The sequence below is a fragment of the Patiria miniata genome, unplaced genomic scaffold, assembly GCF_015706575.1.
Source record: "Patiria miniata isolate m_02_andy unplaced genomic scaffold, ASM1570657v1 HiC_scaffold_1, whole genome shotgun sequence".
Classification (NCBI taxonomy): domain Eukaryota; kingdom Metazoa; phylum Echinodermata; class Asteroidea; order Valvatida; family Asterinidae; genus Patiria; species Patiria miniata.
In genome coordinates this window covers 10,415,030-10,438,909 of record NW_024037047.1, presented here as the reverse complement: position 1 = coordinate 10,438,909, position 23,880 = coordinate 10,415,030, and the positions used below count along the sequence as shown (strand labels likewise).

The following is a 23,880-nucleotide window of genomic DNA, read 5'->3' as shown; positions in this document are numbered from 1 at the left end:
ATACACAACCACCCTTAGATGTATGCCGAAGATTTGTCAGGATGACGTCATCAGGTGTCAAGTTACTCACATTAAAGGTGCATTTTTTCTTCATAGGGTTTGTACATGTTTTTCTTCCAACTCTACACTTTGGCACTTTTAAATGTGTAATTGACTTTAGACTTTTTTTTTTTTTTTTTTTTTTTACATTAATAAGGCAAACACTGTGCTGCATGATGAACAGGCATTATCTGCATCACTGTCATGTCAACCAAGCATATGGGCGCAAAAGTTCAAATCAGAAATTTAAGAAAATGACCATAAATAATCTGTGACTTACTTATCCAGGTTCCGCATATCTTGGGAATGTTCCTCACCATTAATAAAGCAACCTAGTGAAATAAAAATGATTTATTAAATGGCTTCAAAATATTTTTAAAGTGCTTGTTGGGACACGGTAGGCTTCTAGTATTTAAATATTGACTGCTTCGAGTGGTGTGGTAAAACTAGCCTCCAAAGGTGATCCATGGAATGTTCTGTTTTCCCGAGGCATTTTCGTTTATTTAAAAAACATCATGCTAATAATATGCATTTTTTAATTGTAAAAACAAAAAATAAAAATCTCCTTTCTTTAAAGGAAGAGTATATTATTTGCAGCTATCCAAAAAGTAACTGCAGAAATTATTGTTGAAAAGCGTACTTGGTTTAGGGGCCGTTCACAATTATCAACATTTTCACGAGCGTACAAACCGTACGCTGGGGGGGAGGGGGTTAATGGCCGCCGTACGCTTTTTTCTTTTTTGTAAATGTCGATATGTTTTCTCGCCCGTTAATGCCCGCCTATAAACGCTGGTTTTTTTTTTGTTTAATGTCGATCTGTTTTCTCGCCCGTCGCCACAGCCGACAGCCGCAATCGATGCCGATCGAGCACTTGCCGAGCCGATCGCGCCCCGCGCCAGGCCCCGCATTGCATCCCATGAACGTATTGTGTACAGCATGCGCGGCATTGTCCTACACACGTACATGAAAATGTACTTTGTATGTACATGTATAGTCCGTATCCACTGCGTGTTTTTAACGGCCGGTGTCACATGTCATGGCCAAAAACTTGATCTACAAAAGTTACAAAAACCCTTGCAAGTGTCTATATATAGACTTGTGTGAAAAAAAAATCAACATTTTTTTCGTACACTTTTAGGGGGGAGGGGGTCTTGAAAAAGTGTACTCTTTGTACACTTGTGAAAATGTTGATAATTGTGAACGGCCCCTTAAAGATTGTAATGGCACTAATAATTTCCGTAAGAAATTATTCTTTCTTGCATGCTGTCGTATTGAAAAAAAAAAATACAAGAAGGTCAATTCAAAAGATGCGTCTAAAGATGTTTTTTGGGTGGAAATTTCATTACTAGTTTGTTTTTAATTCAGTGAAGCCGAGAATGTGTGCATGCAAGCGTTGATGCATGCGCAGTTGCTATAATTTGTCGGTTCAGTGCGTGACATTATGTAGCTGCAATTGGCTGAATGAGCATGTGTCCTGGACGCTGAATTCGGGCGCCATTCAAAACATGACAAAGCAACATTGAATTGAAACTGAGATCCTAGAATATTTTTTTTCTTTGAATGTAAAGCATTCACGGAGCAAAAACTTCTTCCGGTAAGTTGTCAAGCACCCTTCTTTAGATTTTGATTACTTACAAAAAAAGCACAAATGACAAATGATGTACTCTACCTTTAATCAGTATCACTGGCTGCCTTTTAGGCGAGCGGGCGAACCTTTGAAAAGAGGCTTATTTCAGGAGTTTAAATGCCCCAGCCTACACACACCTACACCATACATCATTAGAAAGCTTAATGTGTCTACTAAGGCATGATGTGGAGCTTGGAAATTGGGAGAAATGTGTTTTTGGCTCATTTGGGTCTAAAAAGTCACATTTGTGGTCAAAAATATGATTTTCAAAATGTGGTATTTTTGATATCTGTGAAACCAGCCTCAACCATCGAGGCAAGTTTGAGACCAAATCGACGTTCCATAACTTCAAAATAGCCATCTACAGATTACAAAATATACAGTAACTATTGGCAATATTGAGTGAAAATGTGCACTTTTCTCAGAATCGTTTTTCTACGAGCAACATGAAGGTACAATTTTGGTTATTAGCCAATTGCCCAACACCAAACACACCTACATCATACATCATTAGAAAGCTTAACATGTCTACTTTCAGATTAGGCATGATGTGGAGCTGTAAAACTGGGAGAATTGTGTTTTTATGGCTCATTTTGGTCTAAAAGTCACATTTAAAAAAAAATATGATTTTACAAATTTGGTATTTTATATACCTATGGGACCAGCCCGAACCATCGAGGAAAGTTTTAGACCAAATTGACGTTCAATAAATTCACAACTACCCATATTAAGATTACAAAATGTACAGTAACTATAGGCAGTATTGAGTGAAAATGTGCATATTTCTCAAAATAGTGTTTTTTAAAAGCAACACTAAGGTAAAATGTGACCCGCTCCACAAAAATGAGTCTGTTGTGGCAAAACAGAAATTTTGAGTTAACTACATTAATAAAATGGGAATGAAATAAGCTTTCATTTGGTATATCATGGGCCTCTCTAGGACATTTGGTTGCACTGTTGTGCCTTTTTTAATTCTGTCAAGTTTTTGCAAAGCAAGAAATGTCTCAATGAAGAAAAAAGGGTTTAAAAATTACAAATACACTGTAACTAACCAAGAAAAGCACCAAAAATCATAAATTTGTTAGTCTTTTTCTTACAATATTCAAATGTCTGTGTAAGATATCTGAACTAAAACTATCAAACAACCAAAATAAAACAAAAACAAAAAAATCCAAATTTTGAGCAAATTTTCACTGTTTCCATTTAAAAGTGGTAAAAGCTGGAATTCAAGCTATGCGACATCAGACTCATTTTTGCAGAGCGGGTCACAAATGTTTGTTATTTGTCCATTGCCCAACACCACACACACCTACACCATACATCATTGGAAAGCTTAATATGTCTGCTTTAAGAATAGGTATGATGTGGAGCTGTCCAATTGGGAGGACTGTGGTGTATTTTTTTTACCCTTTTTGGTCTAAAAGTCTCATTTTGGGTCAAAATATGATTTTGTTATTTTTTATATCTGTAAGACCAGGCTCATCCACGAAGGCAATTTTTATACCAAATTGATGTTCCATAAATTCACAATTACCATACCAGGATTTCAAAATGTACAGTAACTATAGGCAGTATTGAGTGGAATTGTACACTTTTCTCACAATTGTGTTTCTGAAAGCACTATTAAGGTAAACTTTTGCTTTATTACTGAACTCATGCTCGTTTTTGAACTTTATGAATGTGAAAATAGTAGATAGATCTTTCTCATTCATAATAATGGTACATACTGTGAAGCTGCAAAGTTCGGTCGAATGTATTATTGGGCCATTATTTGGTAAAAAATACTCATTTTTGGTCCACAATATGATCTTTAAGACATTAGTATTTTTGTATATCTGTGGAAAAATCCTTATCCTTGAAAGCAAGTTTTAGACCAAATTGAGGCTCCATTAATTCACAATTACCATTTTAAGATAACAAAATTTACGGTATATATAGGCAACATTTTGTAAAAATGTGCATTTTGTTTCAAAATCGTGTTCCTAAAGGCAACACAACTGGTGAAATTTGGTTATTTAGCAAAATCATGCCTTTTTGTGAGCAAAGTAAATGTGAAAATGGATGACAGATGATTTGCACAATATCTTGAGTACGGCTGAGTTTATTTTCTGGCCATTGGACTTAATAATTGTAGACATCTATGGAGCAAGTCCCATCTATGGAAGCAAGTTTTACAGCTAAATGTTTATGACAGGCATCTTAAGGTTACAAAATGTACAGTAACTGAAGGCACTATTGAGTCAAAGTAGTTTTCTCAACATCGTATTTCTAAAAGCAAAGTAAAAGTAGAACTGCTCAAATGTTTTATTTAGGCATGAGATGGAACTGATGAGTGAAATTATTTTGACAAGAATATGATTTTTTTTCTGGCATGAACTCTTATCAGTGCTGGAGGTTCTCTGATATAAATCTGAAAAAGTCCATCACTTGTAGCAGTGTTGAAGATGTGGCAGGTCTGTTTAGTTCACAAGACAGAAGAAGATGATACCAGAATGTGTCTGCATGTTTCATCCTCAATCATCAAGTCCCTGGACACACGGTTCTCGCAGCCAACTACTTTCCCAGAATGGAATCACTGGATTCTAACTTCTGCCTTATTCTTCCTGCTGTTCACTGATCGGATATAAAGTCTTCCCCATTTGGATTTGGCAAGAAGGTTTTGAATATTCTGAAGGCCAAGGGTACAGTGTAAGTGCTTTGCAGATCTCTCCAAACCGGCAGAAAAGGAGGAAAAGGTGCCAATAAATGCAGTAATAAAATAGTTAGTGGCAAAAGCCGTATGACCAGAGCGTGAAGGGTAATGAAGATAATGTGGAATATATTTAAGGTCAAAGGTCATAGATCACAGGTCAAATGAGGTCAATTATGATGCAATTCGAAAAAGTTTTGGTTCAGTTTTTAAAAAGATGTCAACTTCTACATGCTATTAATGGCTTTGATGCAACTTGGAAACAGTGACCCTTGGATATAAAGACACAATTCTTCATCGGATTACTGAGGTCAAAGGTTATGCAGGGGTCATTTTAGGTCATTGTTCAAATATGCTTCAAATTTTCTTTGTCAACAGAATGTGATGGATTTTCACGTAACTTAATTGTATGGAGTGTTCCTTTATTGTAAGCGGGTTCATCACATGCGGTCTGCGAACCACTTGTTCACAAAACTAGCCAGAAAATACACTTGGCCGAATTTTGCAGCTTCACACTAGAGTAATTATGAATGTAAATGATATATCAACCATATTCACATTTTTATTTAGCTCGGAACACAGGCACAAAAGTTTAGTAAATAACAAAAACGTTACCTTCATGTTGTTTTTCTAGAAATACGATTGTGAAAAAAATGCACATTTGCACTCAATACTGCCTATAGTTACTGTACATTTTGTAATCTTAGAAGGGTAATTATGGACTTATAGCAACTCAATTTTGTCCAAAAATTGCCTTCGTGGATGAGGCTGATGATCCAGATATAAAAAACACAAATATCTTAAAAATCAAATGTTTGACAAAAAATGAGACTTTTAGACCAAAACGGGTCGTGAAACATATTTTTCCCAATTAGGTAGCTCTGCATCATGCCAGTACCTAGTCTTAAATTAGACTCAATTTTGTCCAAAAATTGCCTTCATGGATGAAGCTGATGATCCAGATATAAAAAACACAAATATCTTAAAAATCAAATGTTTGACAAAAAATGAGACTTTTAGACCAAAATGGGCCGTGAAACACATTTTTCCAATTAGGTAGCTCCGCATCATGGCGGTACCTAGTCTTAAATTAGACATATTAGGCTTTCTAATGATGTATGGTGTAGGTGTGTGTGGTGTTGGGCAATGGACAAATAACAAACATTTTACCTTAGTGCTGCTCTTAGAAACACGATTTTGAGAAAAATGCACATTTTCACTCAATACTGCCTATAGTTATTTGTAATCTTAATATGGTAATCGTGAATTTATAAAACGTCAATTTGGTCTAAAACTTGCCTCGATGGTTCAGGCTGGTCCCACAGATATATGTAATACTAAATTTGTAAATCATATTTTTGACCAAAACAGTGACTTTTAGACCAAAATGGCCCCCAAAACCACATTTCTCCCAATTTCCAAACTCCACATCATGCCTAATCTGAAAGAAAACATATTAGGGCATTTAAGTCGACCAAAATTTGGATTCCGCCGCTCGCCTATTAGTCTTCATCAAGATTTGTTTCTTTCTCAGACACCTGTCCATAGTGCCTGGCACTTCAATCCGACAGCATTTATACTTGCCACACACATAGACCTGCATCTATAAATCATTTTTGATGCATTTTGAAAGATTTTATATTTTCTTTTACTGACAAAATTTCAATACATTTCCTGGATTCAGATTAATCTGAATCTTGGCACAAAGACAAACAAAACTGCTGTGCTTAGTAGTATTGCGAGGTTCCCTCGGTTCCCTCGGTTCCCTGGTTCTACCCGGTTCCAATACGAGAACTGGAAACGCAAGTCCATTTTTTTTCAAAAACTGGGAACCCGCTATTCTCGGTTCCAGCTCCAAAAGAATCAGTTCCAGATTAAATAACCCATTCTCTGTGCACAAAACCCAGAGCCAAGAATCGGCTACATGTCATGTAGGAATTCAACACAGGGACATCATTCAATCTTGCTAGTCAAAACAACGGCGAGGAAAAACCACAGACTCCAAATACATCGCCGGAGATCGGAGACAATCCGCCCTACAATGTTTGCGGTCGGGCCACGAGGCGTGCATGCATGCCCAATACTAGTCTGTTTGGACAATCAGTGTAACGTGAATTTAGGTTTATAAAATACGGACCCCATGGTGGTATTGCGCATGCTCCTGCATAGATAATTAGAAAAATGAATAATCACAAAAAAGGAGTCCGTTGTTCACATAAGTCAATTTTTTTGTCACACCGGCTCTGAGTGCTGGAATCGGCTCTGATGTCCCCGGCTCCGATGAGTGCCGCGGGAATCGGCTCTGCGCACGGACCCGTACTCGTGTACTGGTGCACCAATGGGTACAGCACAGTTTTGAGATTTGGATTTCGTGAGCAGTGGGCCGGGGTACATGTAAAAAATCCCCAGCTCCATACGAGTCTCGAATCTACCGTTGCATGAAAATGATTCCTATGCTTCATTTCTAAAACTTCTTTCTGATATCGGCGCACATGGTGAAAAATAGGCTGCTTTACCTGCTAGATAATAAAGCCAACCGCCCACGACTCGTTCGAATCAGCCAGGGTAAATTTGTACACGGATTCCAGCACTCGACCGGGGTTCCATGTTCATTGAAAGCAAGGTACCAGTGTATACGTAGCGAGTGCGTGTGCTTGTGCTGTGCAGTGAATCGTTTAGTCTCGGCGGCATGATGATGGTGTTCGCCGCGGTAAATAAAATCATGGGAAAGGAACAGAGAATAAAGTAATAATCTCGCAGTTTCACAGGAAACTTTTTGAAAACAAACATAGTAGAATAACATGTACAAGGTGACACAGTTATTCTTTACATGTAGTTTCTAGAGCTTATGTTGTTCATTGAATTTTCCGGGAGCCGATTCCGACTCGGAACCGGCTCTTTTTTGGGAACCGGAACCGGCTCCAGGAAGATTGGAACTGCTCAAGCCTAGTGCTTAGCCACGTGACAAACACATTTCTAGTTTATTATTAATTCTTGTAGATATTTGGCATTGGAAAAAGATAGGAAGTTCCAAGTTGCTTTCAGAACATGTTGCTGTATTTATTAATTTATACATTTTAATTTTGAAGAAACTTACCAAAAAGAACATACAAAAACGCTCCCAGAAGCCCTGCTAAGCCATAGCCACTGGCCCAAGCTGTCACATTGTGGCTGTCAAACCTTGATAGATAGCCTAGTGCAACACTAAAGAAAAAAAAAATCATGTTCTGAATTAATTCTTTCATTTTGTATATGGAAATTAAAAAGTCAACTCCTGATAATGGTCTATTATCACAACAGCCAATGATTGTTTTGTTATACCATGGTTGTATTGTTTTTTGACTTTTTGTAATTTTTTTCGTCTTTTGTAAGTACTGATATATATTTTTTGGACATCCCTACCGATGCATTTTAGTTAAAGAGTCTAATGCTTTGGTCTTTATTGAAATGGGCGTGTGCATTTGATAAGTCTGCATTGACAAGTGCACACGCCCCAGGTAACTTGCACACAGGGTCTATTCTAGCGGAGTTGTCCAAAGCAGCAGGGACAAAAATGTTCAATAGTCTTGGGTGATACAGTGGAATGCCGCTATATAATGAACATCACGGGATCCACAGAAAACGTTCCTTATAATGATCATTCAGTGTACAGGTAGCAATTTTGAGCTGCCGGTACTTAAATGGCGTTTCTGTTTAAAGGGAATATACATCATTTGCTTTTGCTGTAATTTTCAGAAATGGATTGAATTGGGGGGTTTGAAATATCAAGCAAATATAGTTACACTAACTTTTTGGAGGTTTTGGGTTCGAAAATGCTATAAAAACCAAGAAAAACGATCATTTTCCTGTAGTCTGGTTCCCTGACTCCATATAAGAAGAAACAGAGCAGTTTACATACATTTGGGAATTGTAAGGTCAGGGAACCAGTCTAGCTGGCTCGTACCCGTTCATAGGTTTGTAATCGATTGCAATCAAGTGCAATGGTCAATTGGGACCAGTATTTGAAAAAAAAGCCAGTTGTTTCCAACGCTGATCGGCCGATCAGCGTTGGAAATTGATACAAAAATACCACTTTTCTTGAAAATGACAGTATACCAGGTGCCATAATTTTACAGGATGCTTTAGACTGTCATTTACCAACATCCTATTAAGGTATTTTGCAAAAACTTGGTAGTTTTATTTTTCGATGTTTGCAAATGTTGTATATTCCCTTTAAATAGCTCCCTCGTGTGCCCTACTTGAAGTGCGCTCTCTTTTGACTGGATTTGTTGTGTTTATTTATTTTCCCTTTTTTGAAATTTCGATGTGCAAAAAGGTTTCTTAAAATGTACATTTTGTACTTTTTAATTTTATTTGAAGTAATATGTTTTTAAGAAATTGCTGGAAAGTTTATATAATTTTTTTTTCATTTATAAGGCTTTATTTATGCAATTTATGGTTGTAAAGTGTGCAAAGTAAAATCAACACAATAAATATAAACATCACTGAGAAGAAGAGAGGCGTCTGCAAAAGGGAAAGGAATGGCTGGGATAAAGGTATGTTTTCTATTTTTTACCTTTTACTTTTTGTTGTGTTCATTGTTCATTGTTCATTTATTTTCCACAGTGTCACATTTTTTAATTATAGTAGTTAATACAAAAAGGTACTTTATAGACAGATGGTGACACTGTAGAGGAACCTACTAAGAAGCTAAGCTTGTAATCGTTGGCCGCTTGTATACACATTTAAAGTTGCTTTTAATGCATAAAACACAGGATAAACAATAGACAAGGACAATACACGAACTTTACATGCCAGTTAACAAGCAGGATAAGATTTGTAGCATGAGCAATCTCGAAGTTAATGGGTTACACACGACAAAAATAATTATGCAACAGGGTCGATATATATTTCCGTTTCAAAGTAGACAAATATTTAGATGTTTTCAGGTTCTCGGTAAATGAGTTCCACAGCCTGGGTCCCTCATATCTAATAGAATTTTTGGCTAAAGATGTGCGAGTCAATGGGAGATGAAAATTAGAGACTTGACGAGTATAATGGGAATGAACATCCAAATTCCGGACAAAGACTGAATGAATGGAAGATGGTGAGGTGCCAGAAGCAGATTGAAATCAGTAAAATTAATTATTTGAAGAGCCTGTTGAGATTACCGAGGGAACATGCTCCCCAAGCTAGAATACCATTACTGAGGTACGACAATATTAATGTATTATACAGGGAAACTAAAATTGTGGGAGGGATAAAGTATTTGATCTTGTTGATAACACCTGTTTCTCGCAATGCATGATTTTACATAAATAATCTATATGATTAGTCCATGTTAATTTAGAATCTATAATCCAAGAAATTTAAGACAATCAGCTTTTTCGGTGACCATGTCATTAATTCCCCCAAATCAAAGGTGATTTGGGAGTCCGCGAAAGGACGATACTTACCTGTTAAACCTACAATTTGCATATTTCTCTAGGCCTTAGGCTTCCACGCTAGATTTTAATACCACACAAGGGCGCCCGCCCCCGCTCCCGCCTACGGCCAACTCGTCCTCTTTTCTCTAGTATCTAACCTTAGGGCAAGCCACCGTGGGGAAGGAGGGGGGGGGGGGAGGTTTAACAGTTAAGTATCGTCCCTTCGCGGACTCCCAAATCACCTTTGATTTGGGGGAGTCCACTTCAGGGACTCCCTTACCTGTTAAACCTACAATTTGCATAGACTAGCACCGAAAAATGGATGGTGGGCTTCAGAGCGAGCCTATCCAAAAACCACGCTTCGGGAAACCTAAACCTTGTCCCTTCACGTTCTCCCTAACCAGTGGTGTACATGGCAACTTACAGAACTCACCAGTAACTGGTGTTCTCTCCTGACCCTGAGGGAACATCCCATCACTCCCGGGTAGAACCTCCCCTGGCTGCACCTACTGAGATGGCTGTACGGCCTGTCCGTCCTTCTGCTTGGAGAACATCCCGCAGGTAGCAGGCCGTGAAAGTTGACGGTGTTTTCCAGGCGGCTGCCTGTAAACTGTCCACAATAGGGACCCCCTTGAAGTAAGCCCATGACGTTGTCATGGCTCTCGTGTCATGTGCTTTGACCGGATTGGTTGGTGACTTCGGCCAGTCTTTGACTGACGCTTGGATAGCCGTAACAATCCACCGGGAAATAGAGTCTGCCGACACCGCCCCGTGTGGTTTATTTGTTGAAATGAATAGTTGGGTGGTTTCTCCTCTTCAGGTTTTTGTTCGAGCCAAGTACCATTTCAGTGCTCGAACTGGACACCATAATTTATCTTGTGGGACGGAGGAAAACCCTTTAAGATCCGGAACAAAAATCGGTGGGGGGAAGAAGGATGGAGATTGATTCTTTGTTAAAAACCCATGACGAGGCACCAGTCGTACCCCGTTGGGTTCCCATCGGATATGCCCCGGTTCCACCGAAAGGGCATGAATCTCGCTTCTTCGTCTAGCCGTGGCCGTGGCTAACAGGAAGACCGTTTTGACGGATAAGTCGAACAAAGAGGCGTTGGACATAGGTTCATATGGCGGTCCCGCCAAGACCTGAAGGACCTGTGCCAGATCCCAAGACGGAACCAGCTTCTTAGTTGGAGGCCTCTCAACGAACATCGCCCGCATGAGCTGAGTCAGGCTAGCATTATCCGACACCGTAGATCCATCCGGGAATCCCTTATGGACAGCTGCTATGGCTGATCTGTAGCCCCGAATAGTGGATACCGTTATATCCTCATGGAACAGGTGCATAAGGAAGTCTCCTACCACTGCTAAAGGTGTTGTGCATGGATCATGAGTTTGTTCTTCACACCACCTATGATAATGTCGTAATCGGCTGTCGTAAGTTCGACGGGTAGACAGTCTGCGGCCTTGGGCTGCCAATGAGGCAGCGTCTGCTGAAAGGCCTGCTGATCGCAGTGACTGCTCGACAGCATCCAAGATGTTAAGTGAAGCGACTCTATCCCTGGGTGCGGAATCAGAGGCCGCGGCTGACGCAGCAGGTCTGGTCGCCCCAGAAGAATTATCGGTGGGTTGCACAACAGCCTAACGATTTTCTGAAACCAAGGCTGGCGCGGCCAAAAGGGAGTGATGAGAATGACTCTGCACTCCTCTGTCTCGACCTTTGTCAATACTCTTGGCAGGAGCGAGATTGGTGGAAAAGCGTATGCCAGCATGCCCTTCCAACTGATGGAAAACGCGTCTGCAGTCCATGCCTTTGGGTCCTGGTTGCGTGCGCAATACACCGGTAACTGATGGTTCAGTGCCGATGCAAAAAGATTGATGTGAGGACGATCCAATACTTGGAAGATCGACTGAACTACTGTCGGGTGAAGAGTCCACTCCGTTGGAAGGACCTTCCCCCGGGACAGAGCGTCCGCCATGATATTCAGTTTCCTCGCCAGGTGGACCGCTGTAAGCGTAACCTGTCTCGCTTGACACCACAGCAGGAGCTCCCACGTGTGCATGCACAACTGCGGGGACCGTGTCCCGCCCTGGCGGTTTATGTAAGACACGACGGTTGAGTTGTCCGATTTTATGTGGACTACTTCCCCTGTCACCCGTCCGCAAGCAGTTCCGCAAGCAGTTCCAGGATATTGATGTGGCACTGTCTGTCCGCCTGGGACCGAGACCCTGCTGCTGATTCTATTCCAATATGTGCCCCCCAACCTGTGTTGGAGGCATCCGTCACCAGAGTCACAGAAGGTTGTGGTCGTGGAAAAATCAGTCCCGCCTTGACGTTTGTTCGCTGAGACCACCAGTCCAGATGGGGGCGAATCATGTTTGGGATTGGCACTGGCCATTGGATTTGGTGAATGCACGGTCGGTAGTGGGCAAGTAGATGTAATTGTAGTGGGCTCATCCGCATCCTGCATCATGGAAGCACATCCACCATGCTTGCCATTAGGCCCAATAGCCGAAGCCAGGCTATTGCCGGGGCCACGCTGGCAGTCTGGAACAGGGCGATGCAGTCCACAAGATTTTGGACTCACTCCTCGTCCCCTTCCTCGGTCGGGAAAGCCAGCCCTCGCTGGAGGTCCAACTTTGCTCCTAAGAAAACTGGGTGCATCGTTGGGTTTGGTTGGGATTTTTCGACGTTGACCAGGAACCCCAACTCTGAAATGTTGTTGCAAGTGAGTTCGAGTGCCCAACTCGTTTTCTCCTTTGTCTCCCCCACAATGAGCCAATCGTCCAGGTAAACAAAGATTTGCACCTGGCGTTGTCGGAGGATTCCAGCTACGACCTTCGCCAGTCGCGTGAATACCCTCGGGGCAGTGGAAAGGCCGAAGTCCGCTGACTGTAACGAAAACGAAGGAATGCCCGATGTTCGTTCCACAGCAGTACATGTAGATAGGCGTCTTTGAGATCGATCGACACCGCCCAAGTTGGAATGGGTCCAAAACTGTCCTCAGCGACTCCATCCAGAACCGTTTGGGCCGAAGGTTCAAAATCGGTCGCCATTCTCCCGGTTTTTTCTTTGGCGCTAGAAAGAATGTCGAGAAAAATCCTCGAGCCGCATCCTCTGTCGGCACTCTGCGTATTGCCCCTTTCTTTAAGAGGGCGGATATCTCTGACTCCAGAGCGTGACGCTTGGTCTTGTCGGATGGAATTGGTGTTACTCTCGGTAGGTATGCAGACGGTGGAGTACTCGTGAACTCTATTTTGTAGCCGGAAGTTAATAATAATTACTGTATTTATATAGCGCTTTTTGCCAGAGGATACAAAGCGCTGGGGGAGAATGCAACCAAAGCCAGGTAAATGAAGTATATGAACATTATGAGACCCATTATGTAGCACCTTTTTGCTAGGTGCTGCAGCGCATAATTGCAAGTTACTGTTTTGAGTACCCACCCGTCGTTGCACAAAAGGGCCCAAGTCCTTGCGAAACATATGAGTCGACCCCCTACGGGCCCTGGATAGGGGGCCGTGGGAAGGGTGCCGTCACTGGCGCCACCCGCCGGCCCAGTAACCTCCGTGCGAAGCTTTGGAGCGGGGGGTGAAGCCAACTCTACCCCGGGTATGCGACCCAAAGGCCTGACTCTGTCCCAGTGTTGTAGTGGCCTTGTAAGACGAGCCTGATGGGTTGGAGGCAAACGGCTTCAACGGTTTACGGGGGAATGTCTTGCCCCTAGTCGTTGCACTGCCACCTCTGGCCGGACGAGAGCTGCCCTTCGGACTAGGCTGTCTATTGAGATTGATCTTGTTCGTAGCTTTTATCCGCTTCGCTTCAGCTTGCATGATCTCTTGGAATTTCCCTCCAAACAAGTCGGAACTCAGTCGGGGGAGAGATTCCAGGCTGGACCTCAAACCATCAGAGGGAACAAAGATTGTATCCAACACGTTAGCTCGGCGGGCGTTGATTGTCATCAAGGACACCCGCATAAACTGGTCCATGCACAGCCGTAGCCCGTCGTCAAGGCAACGAAACGCTGTCTCAGTTGCCTCTGGTGACACCGGCGAGTCTGCCTCACAAGAACACACCAAGTATTCTGAGAGGAGTTGTAGAAAACATGCCACTCGAATTCCTGCACGTGAAGCTGTGTCAATCTTCAGTAATGACTCTTCAAAAACATTCTTTTTTTTTGATGGAAAAGGTGATTTCACCGAACTTCGGCCACCAGAATCCGCCGCGATTTTATCACGTACCGTAGCGGGCATGGGCGGCACTGATAAAAATGTATCCCCCTGAGGTACTCTGAACGGGCGAGTTTCACGGTGCACGAATGGATGTATTTTTTTAACCTCCGAAAGTGCGCTCATGCGATCGGCGCACAGCCGAACAATCGGAAGAACCGGAAAAACTTCCTTCGGTTCGACCGGCGCGGTCCGGCGCTTAACGATAGTCTAGCACCCTCTACCGGTTCTTCTTCGTCCTTCGACGGTATATGTAGCACCCGTACCATATCCTTCATGACCACGCGCAATCGCTGGTCGGTCGTGGATTGGTAGGATGATTCATCCGAATCCACCGAGGAATCACCCTCCCTCCTTGGGGGCTGTTCCCGGCGATCACGTTTTTGTCTCGAGGGAAAAGTTTCCTCATTCCCTGAGGGTTGTTCGGTACTGGGGACCGCTACCGCTGCCGAAACCCGGCGTGGGTCCCTATCTGACACACTCCACAGGTCGGTAAATTATCCGAGACGAGGATTGACATCTCATGTCGTGTGTCCGCCATTACTATCGTGAAAATAAACTGTAGATTCACAAAACAACCCCAAAGAAAACCTGACACACCTGTGTATTTCTTTTATTAATAAACAGATAACCAGCGTACTCTGTACGTATTATTTTATTCTGAACGTATTATACAAAACAACTCAAGCACACCATGCGGTATATAAAACAAGAAGAAAACGACACACCTCGTGTTTGACTTCTTTATTAACAAATCAACTGCAAATGTACTCCGTACACTAACCTGTAAACGTAACAAAAACAAAACCTGGCACTCTACCAGAAGCACTGAATCTTGTAGTATAACTCACGAAAGAAATAACTCACAAATTTCTTTCAAAATGTACAAAAAAAAACACTCTAGCAGAGGATACATTCGTAGGAGATTCGAAAACACGTCCGTCTTCCATGAACGCTAGAGAAAAGAGGACGAGTTGGCCGTAGGGCGATGGAGGGCGATGGAGGGCGTCCTTGTGCACAGTGGTTTAAGACCCAGACATTTCAAAAAAAAAATATCCCCAATATTATGCCTTAATTTAGTTTAGTTGTATCTAATGAGTTAATTTATAGCAGATAAAAATATTTTTTCCAACATCTTTACCGTTTATATCACTCAAGTACATAACTTCACAAAACTAAGAGGGTTAGTCTTATTACAGTAGGCACATTAGTGCAACAATAACAAAACCTGTTTTTCTATACCGAAATTACATCTTCAGATAGAAAACTGTGCACCATCCTGTAGCTTGTTTAGTACCCTTTCAGCTAATATAACATTTGTTATGAAAAGTGTTTCAGAAAGTGCAGAAATTTGCGGGGACTACTTACGGTAAATTATTGAGAAGTATCAAAAAAAAGCAAAACAAACTCAAGTTATGTTTGCTGATACATTTTTACAATCGGCCATAAACGGCCTGGGTAAAATTGTCTATTTTCTTCATAAATTGGTACTCTGATTATTTGGCTACAAATATAATCAACCGGAAAAGTCGCGCAATGCATCGTTGTGTCGAAGAAAATTAACTTTGTAAGCAGTCCTCAGCTGAGATTTAGCGTAAAACACTGTCGCTGGCGACAAAGTGAACATTATTGTTGAAATTTGTCTAGCGTGATCGCTGTGTTGGGCTCGGTGTCGTCGATGGCACTCGGAAATTTGTGTAAGAAGGTTCAAATCTTAGGGCTCGTGTGGGATTTACAGTTAACCATTATTGAAGAAATTGAGCTGTTAATGGTTTTCTTTTTCATGGAAAATGTAGATAGAATTAGAGATGAAAAGATTTTATTTTTTGCACAATGTTTTGGTGTAGGCCCACACGTACTGGGCGCGGTCAGCCAAACGACAACATCATGTTCCTGGTGTTAGTGATTTCAGCCAACCAAACGTGTTTTCCCCACGGAAACCAGATACTTTCAAGCACTAAGACATTTTATCATTTGAATAAATGATCAAATGCTTTATTATCAGAATTTCTCAGTTGGTGTTTTTTACTTACGCATGTGTGACAAAATGCTTAGGAAATTGCCACAGAAGCACACTTGTATATCACACATCAAATTAATTAACTGCTGTAGTAGTAGGGAAGGTGGGGGAACCGGAGCAAAATGGAAAAAATCTGCGGCAAGCCTGGACACGCCGCTCTCGATTCTAAAAATAGTTGGGGAAAAATATAGGGGAATCCCCCGTGGCAAATTTTTTAGAAATCTGACGTCAGGTTCGGGAGCAAAATAGAAAAATGTGTGCCAAGTCAGGGCCTGTCGCTCTGGTGTTAAAAAATAAATCTGTCGTCGCTAAAATGAGGTGATGTCACCACCACGTGACCTTGAAACTCGATGTAAACCACGTGGCCTTGAAACGTGTTGAGGCACGATAGAAATTTGGCGTAAACAATGTGACCTTGAAAAATGTGTGTCACCAACACGTGACCTTGGGAATTTTTACTACAGTCAAGCTCTCATGGATTATAAAATAATTGATCGCCCTCCAAAAAAAATGAGAAAAAAAATATTATATTTCTTATAATAAAATGGAGAGTAATATGTTCAGACCGACCGTCAAAGGATATTCTAAATGGAACAAAGCCACGCTGCGTGATTACGTGCAGGGGTATAATATACCGCACAATGAAAATGTTTCTCTTACTCGTAAAGTCTACATCGAGGGGATAAAAAATTATGAAAGTCAATTTAAAAACTTGAGGAAAAAGACACTACATGAGCTCAAACAGATTGTAGATGAACAAAATCTAGAATACGTACCGACGGGTTATAAAGGACGATTTTTGAAAAAAGATCTAATCTCGGCAATTAAAACATACAGACAACCCGAATACTTTACAGAGTCAGCTTTTAGAGAAACGAGAAGGTTTAGAAATTACTACAGAAACTGGGAATTAAACCCCAGACTTTATAACCATGATTTAATCAAGTTTTTTGATTCACACAAGGAACAAATAGTCAATAAAATAAAGTCTGAATTGAGAGAGCTCAGAGGTTTAAAAGTAGAGCTTGTACTAAAAATAAGGTATCGAAAAATCAAACCGAACGATATCATCGAAACGATCGAAGCTATTCATTATAGCAAGCCGAAAGCCGTTTTAAATCAAAGTCAAATAAAACAGGTTTTAAAAGAAGAGATCGAAGAGCTATTCAAAAAGGATGAAAGGTATACGAATCAAGGATCGGGTTGGGTAGTCGATACAATACTCGCGTTATACATCAACATCAACAGATATAATCCAGCAAGAGGTAGTTCTTACATAAACCTACCAGAACATCTTAAAATTAAACAGGCGATGATCAACGTACAAAACAAAGACGACGAGTGTTTGAGATGGTGTTTGAGATCTGCCTTGGGGTTATACACGGACAAAGTAAAAAATCAAATAAGAAATAATCCTAAATATAAAATCAACGAAAGCAGACCGTCGATTTTCATCAAAGACGACGGACTCAAATTTAAAGGCGTTGACTTTCCGACACTGGTCGATCAGATACCCAAGATAGAAAGACAAAATAATTTATCGATAAACGTATACGGTTATGAGGGTGAAATATATCCATTATACGTGTCTAAAAACTACGGGTCACGAGAGATTGATCTGCTTTTGATTTCTAAAGGTGACAAGCATCACTATTGTTTGATAAAATATTTTACGAGGTTGATGTACTACGTTACGAAACATAAATGTAAGAAATATTTTTGTCAAAGATGTCTATGTCATTTTACCAATCAAAACAAATTAGACAGACATATCGCCGATTGTAAGGGTATAGATGCACACCCATCAAAGATTGTATTTCCTATGGGTAAACCAAAATACATAGACGGGCAACCAGGCGAAAGAGACGTACCGATATTAGAATTTAAAAACTATAGACACAAACAAAAAGCACCATTTGTCATTTATGCTGACTTTGAATCTATACTACAAACAACAACAACACCCACACAAGCACTAACATCTAAACCTACTCACTCAGACAAAGAGACAAACACAAAAAAGATTAACGTTCACAAAGCTAGCGGTTATTCGCTAGTTGTCGTCCAATGCGACGGTAAAAATGTGTATCAAGAGACTTATAGAGGTAAAGACGCTTCAACTAGATTTATAACAACGTTGTTACAATTACAAAGCGATATTAATTGTCTATTTGAAAAACCCCAAACCATGAAATTTAACGAGCGAGCTAAAGACCATCATGATAAAACAAACGCGTGTTGCATTTGCGAAAAACCAATTTATCCCAATTACTCGAGCAACTGTCAGTGCCAGAAACCCAGAGAACCCAAGACGATAAAACAAAAGAAAGAATATCAGTACAAAAATAGTAAGGGATTTATCGAGTCTAAATGTCTCGACTGCAAAAAGAACATTAATAAATTTAGAAAGGTGAGAGATCACTGTCACGTCACTGGTAAATATAGGGGTGCCGCACACGCTTATTGTAACCTCAAACTACAAATTAAACCCGGTTGTACACCGATACCGGTCTTTTTTCACAATTTACAAAATTACGATGCGCATTTAATCATGCAGGGAATGACAGAATACGATAGCCAAACAGAAATACAAGTGATCGCTAAAAATTCAGAAAAGTATATTTCGTTTTCGATAGGAAATCTACGATTTTTAGACTTGTTTAGTTTTATGGCATCGTCGTTGGATAAATTAGTGAAAGCTTGTCCAAAAGAGTCGTTTCATCTACTCAAAAAGCATTTTAAACATCCTGACATGTTATTACAAAAAGGAATTTATCCCTACGAATATATGAACTCGTTTGATAAGTTTCAAGAGACCAGCCTACCACCCATCGACAAGTTTTACAGCAGACTAAAAGACGAAAATATATCGCAACAAGACTACGGACAGAGCTCAACGCGTGTGGAACGAGTTTAATATACAAAATCTAGGAGAATATCACGACTTGTACGTGACTACCGATACGTTATTACTTGCAGGCGTATTTGAAAACTTTAGAAGAACGTGCATTACAAACTACGGGCTAGATCCAGCCAATTATTACACCGCACCCGGATTGTCGTGGGATGCTCTATTGAAACACTCGGAAGTTAAACTCGAACTGTTGCAAGACGTAGACAAACATTTATTTTTTGAAAAAGCAAAACGAGGAGGCATATCTAGCGTGGGTGGAATGAGACATCACAAAGCCAATAATCAATATCTCGATGACTACGATTCAAACAAGCCCTCGAGTTATATCGCTTATCTGGATGCCAACAATCTGTACGGTTGGGCTATGAGTCAATATCTACCGTACAACGATTTTAAATGGACACCCTCGAAACCGTTTACCGAAGAAAGAATATTAACGCTTAAGAAAACGTCCAACACCGGTTACTTTTTTGAAGTAGACCTCGATTACCCGCACGATCTACACACCAAGCATAACGATTATCCCCTAGCACCCGAAAATATGGTCATACCCTAAGCTTGGATGTCTGATTATCAAAATGAATTATTGGATACCGAACCTAGTAGCGACGTACAAAAATTAACGTGTACGCTTAATCCAAAACAAAAATACGTGTTGCACTACGTTACGTTGCAGTCATACCTCGATCTCGGTTTGAAACTAAAAAAGGTGCATCGCGTGTTAAAATTTAAACAAGCGCCTTGGATGAAATCTTACATCGACAAAAACACGCAACTCCGAACAAAAGCCACCTCTGATTTTGAGAAAGACTTTTTTAAACTGATGAATAACAGCGTGTTTGGTAAGACGATGGAAAACGTTAGAAATCGAATAGACGGTTATCTACTGAGAGACAATAACGAGAGCGATCAAGAAAAATACAAAAAAATAATTCAAAAACCGAGCTATAAAACAACAACGCCGTTTCCAGAATGTGACCTGTCATTTGTCGAAACATATAAAACGACAACCGTGTTAAACAAACCCATTTACTGCGGAGTGAGCATCTTAGATCTCTCAAAGACGCTGATGTACGATTTTTATTACAACCGATTGAAGGACAAGTACGGAGATCAAATCAGGTTGATGTATACGGATACAGACAGTCTGTTGATTGTCGTTTACACGGATGACATATACAAAGACATGCAATCTCACGGGCGACACTACGACTTTTCGAATTACAATCTGGATCACAAGTTATACGATCCAACCAATAAGAAAGTGATCGGTAAATTTAAAGACGAGTTTTGAGGTAAGGTCATTCAAGAAGCAGTTTGCGTAAGACCTAAGATGTACTCGATTTTAGCGGATGACAACAACATCACTCTTAAAAAAAGCCAAGGGGGTCACAAAATCGGTCACTGACAAAAAATTAAAACACCGGCACTACTACGACTGCATCTTTAAAAATAAATCTAAAACAGAAACGATGACTCAAATTCGATCGGAAAATCACATCCTTTACACCGTATCTCAAAATAAACTATCGTTGAGTCCGTTGGACACAAAGAGGTACATTTTACCAGATGGAATACACACGCTCGCTTATGGTCACCGTAATCTAGATATTAATTAGGCGGTAATTGCGTGTCCTCGGGTACGACTTGAAGCTCTTGTCTCACAAAACTCCTTTTTGGGCCGTCTTGCAGGTAATAAAGAGTAGGACCCGTCGTGACTTTTTACCGTTAATCATTTTAAATTGACTCGTTCTTTTTTCCACGTTGAAGATGTCTACGCTCCAAATGGGATCCGCGGCTCTTCTCGAGGTTCCACCCTCTTGCTCGCCCGGGTAATATAAATATCTAACCATGGCGTCTTGCGGTAATTGTTGCTCTTTTGTTTTAACGGGGTTAGCCGGCGATTGCCGGACCTGTTCTAGTTTAACCGCCTCTGACGGTGCTTTAGCTATTAATCTTGTCGTTTCGTCATTTATTGCCTTGATCACGCTGGGTAATCGCTCGACCCATTGCGTGTTTCTACTCTCGGGATTTAACATTTCTTGAGCGTACTGATGACCAAACAGTCTCTCGGCTAGCGTTCGATTAAATCTTTCTACGATACCTTGCGATCGGTGGTTTCCGGGGTTCGCCAACAATAATCTCGACGTTTTTTGAAGCCATCCATTTTTTAAACGCGCCTTTAAATTCGGTACCGGCATCTACTCTCAACGTTTTAGGGTAACTCAAAGGCGACCTCGCGTAAATCTTGACGATAGCATCCCGCGTGGAATCCGCCGTTTTAGAAACCAAAGGTTCTGCTTCGTGGTATCGACTCGCAACGTCGACAACCGTCAAAGCGTATTTATAAGTCTTGCGTTTTACTTTATCATAGGGTAGGTATAGCACATCCATTTGGTGAAAGTCGTTTGGTGTTTCAAACTCTCGCGAAGTACTCGTAGGCCTGGGTACATACGCAGGACCCGGTAGATAAATTTGCCAGATCGCTTGTTTTTTAAGCCAATCTCTGATTACCTTTTTATCGATTTTGGTTTTATCGTATAAATGGTCGACGGCGCTTTCACCTCTCCAATAACCGCTCGGGCTGTAATACAGTTTAGATAATGTTTGCATATTATTTAATATAAAAGACGTTTATAATAATATGGTTAGCGTTGCTATGATGGTAGGAGGTGCGATCGTCAACGCTTTAGCTTTTATGGGTTCAAACTTTTTCTTTTCAAGTCTGAAACAGAGCGACGAGGAGCGTAAGAGACACGATTTAGCGATAGAACAACTCGCGGCCGCCAGAGATAAGTGGCAACGAGAACGAACGAAATATCTAGATTTTCTCAACGAACGTATCAGAAAACAAAATGTTTCTAAAGAAACATTTTCCAACGTAGACCGAGCGTTGCGTTACTACAACGAGGTGAGTGGTCAATCTACCGAACTACCCGTAGGACTGCAACGCGAACCCAAACTAGAAGATTTTTACGAGCCTAGCGACCAACAAATAGAAAGAGAACTGGTGTTTATCGCGGGGGGAACTCTTTTGGTGGGTTTCTTGGCTTACAGATATCTTTAAATTTAAAACTCGTATAAATAAAATGAATGCGTATGGAAAAAAGCTCAATCCCAGCAGGCTATTAAAAGTACCCAAATCTATCAAGGGCGAGAGAAAAGAGGTGGTCATTACCCACAATCCTAGTGGTATATCGGCGGGGCAAACGCTGAGGGTCAAGTTTCCTCAATTGGGCGTAGACGACGTGATCGTACCCGGCACTTGTAAACTAGCTTTTAGTTTAGAACTCGAAGGTGGAGGTGACAACAATAGAACCATTTTTAGCAATTTGGCCAGAAATTTAGTCAGTGACATCAGCGTCAGACTTCAAGGTCACGAAATTATAAGTTATCGTAACGCCGACGTGTATCACAACTTTAAAGACAATTGGATCAACAGCTCGGCAACTCGAAACATGGCGTACTCGGGCATAGAAAAAGAAAACGTGTCTAAACTAAGAACGGGGGCAAATGATGCTAACGCGGGTGCCAACAACGGTAAGGATCAAGCTGTCGCGGATGCCTATGGTAATAGATATTGTATTCCCCTAGACATTGACATACTGACTTCGCATCACCCTTTTTACCCCAGCGGTTTAAAACAACCTCTGATGTACGAGATAAAGTTTAACGATCACGATAAAGTAGTCAACAGTTCAGATACGGCGGCGATGTATTCTATCTCAGACTTGTCTCTCGAATACGAAGTGGTGACCAACAGAGACCTAGCTATCACCATCAGAAATAAACACAAGGGGTTAATGCAATATCTGTTTGATAAAATCCACTCGCTAGAAGTTAGATCCGTCAACAAATCGGACACGCTTTGGAACGGAAATTTTAAATCTCTGTTAAGTTAAAATGACACAACCGCATTGCGCTTTAATCGTCGGCAAAACAAATTCGGGTAAAACCAAATGGATTTTGGATCTGTTAGAGTCAGACTATAAAAATACATTTGAAGCGATAGTCATCATTTGCCCTACCATATTTAAAAACAAAACGTACATCGAAAGAAAGTGGATTCAAGCAGATCCCGAGGTATATCTCTGCGATCCAGAATTGTACAAGATGACGCTCAACGAAGCGATCGATTTTTACAGGAAAATATTCGAAGGTGTTGCTACGCTGTTTATCGTGGACGATTGCTCTTCGTATCAAGAGATTAAATATCGTAAAAAGACATGCGCGCTAAGCAAGATGGCATTTAGCGGAAGACACGTAAATCACAGCTGTTGGTTACTGACCCAAAAGTACAACAGCGTTTTAAAAGATTATAGAGAAAACACGGCTTGGTTGGCGTTATTTTACTGCAAAGATAAAACATCGTTTGATCAAGCGTTAGACGAAAATGACGTCGTACCGATTGAAGAACGAGATTATATAAAACGACGTTTGAGAGATGTGAAATATAGTAAATTGGTCGTATACACCGAACCTCCAGTTAGTTACGAGCTATTTGAGTAGCTAGGTTAGTAACAATTAATAACTAGGTTAGTAACAATTAATAACTAGGTGAGTAACAATTAATAACTAGGTGAGTAACAATTAATAACTAGGTGAGTAGCAACCTATTTAACAAGCTATACATGTATTACAATTTGTTAATCAACAAACGTCAACAAAATACATTTTGTTGTAAGTAAATGATAGCAATATTCGAGTATTTGCAGTTTTTGGCTATTATCGTCATATCGATTAATCTATCGTTTTACACCTACGAATACCTTTGCTTTTGTAACAAAGTTGCAAAAGCTACAACAAAATTAAATTTGTTTCTAATTAAATGGAGGACCTAAAACTTACTTTAACAACAAACAAGATCACAACGCAGAACATAAAGATCGTTTGTGCGGTGTCATAGCAGCCGGAAACTCTAGAAAGTACTTGGGAAAGGAATACACCGTTAAACATATC

General features: G+C 40.7%; 1 protein-coding gene across 1 annotated transcript in view; it reads right to left on the bottom strand.

Annotated features, from left to right (window-relative positions):
• Nucleotides 1–23,880, bottom strand: part of LOC119722942 (battenin-like) — a 97,711-nt gene that overhangs the window by 47,180 nt on the left and 26,651 nt on the right. Inside the window, exons 5-6 of the mRNA XM_038193361.1 lie at nucleotides 7,453–7,559; nucleotides 320–371 (exon numbers count right to left, since the gene is read on the bottom strand). Coding sequence (XP_038049289.1) covers nucleotides 320–371; nucleotides 7,453–7,559 — 159 coding nt within the window. The remainder of the gene's footprint in view (nucleotides 1–319; nucleotides 372–7,452; nucleotides 7,560–23,880) is intronic.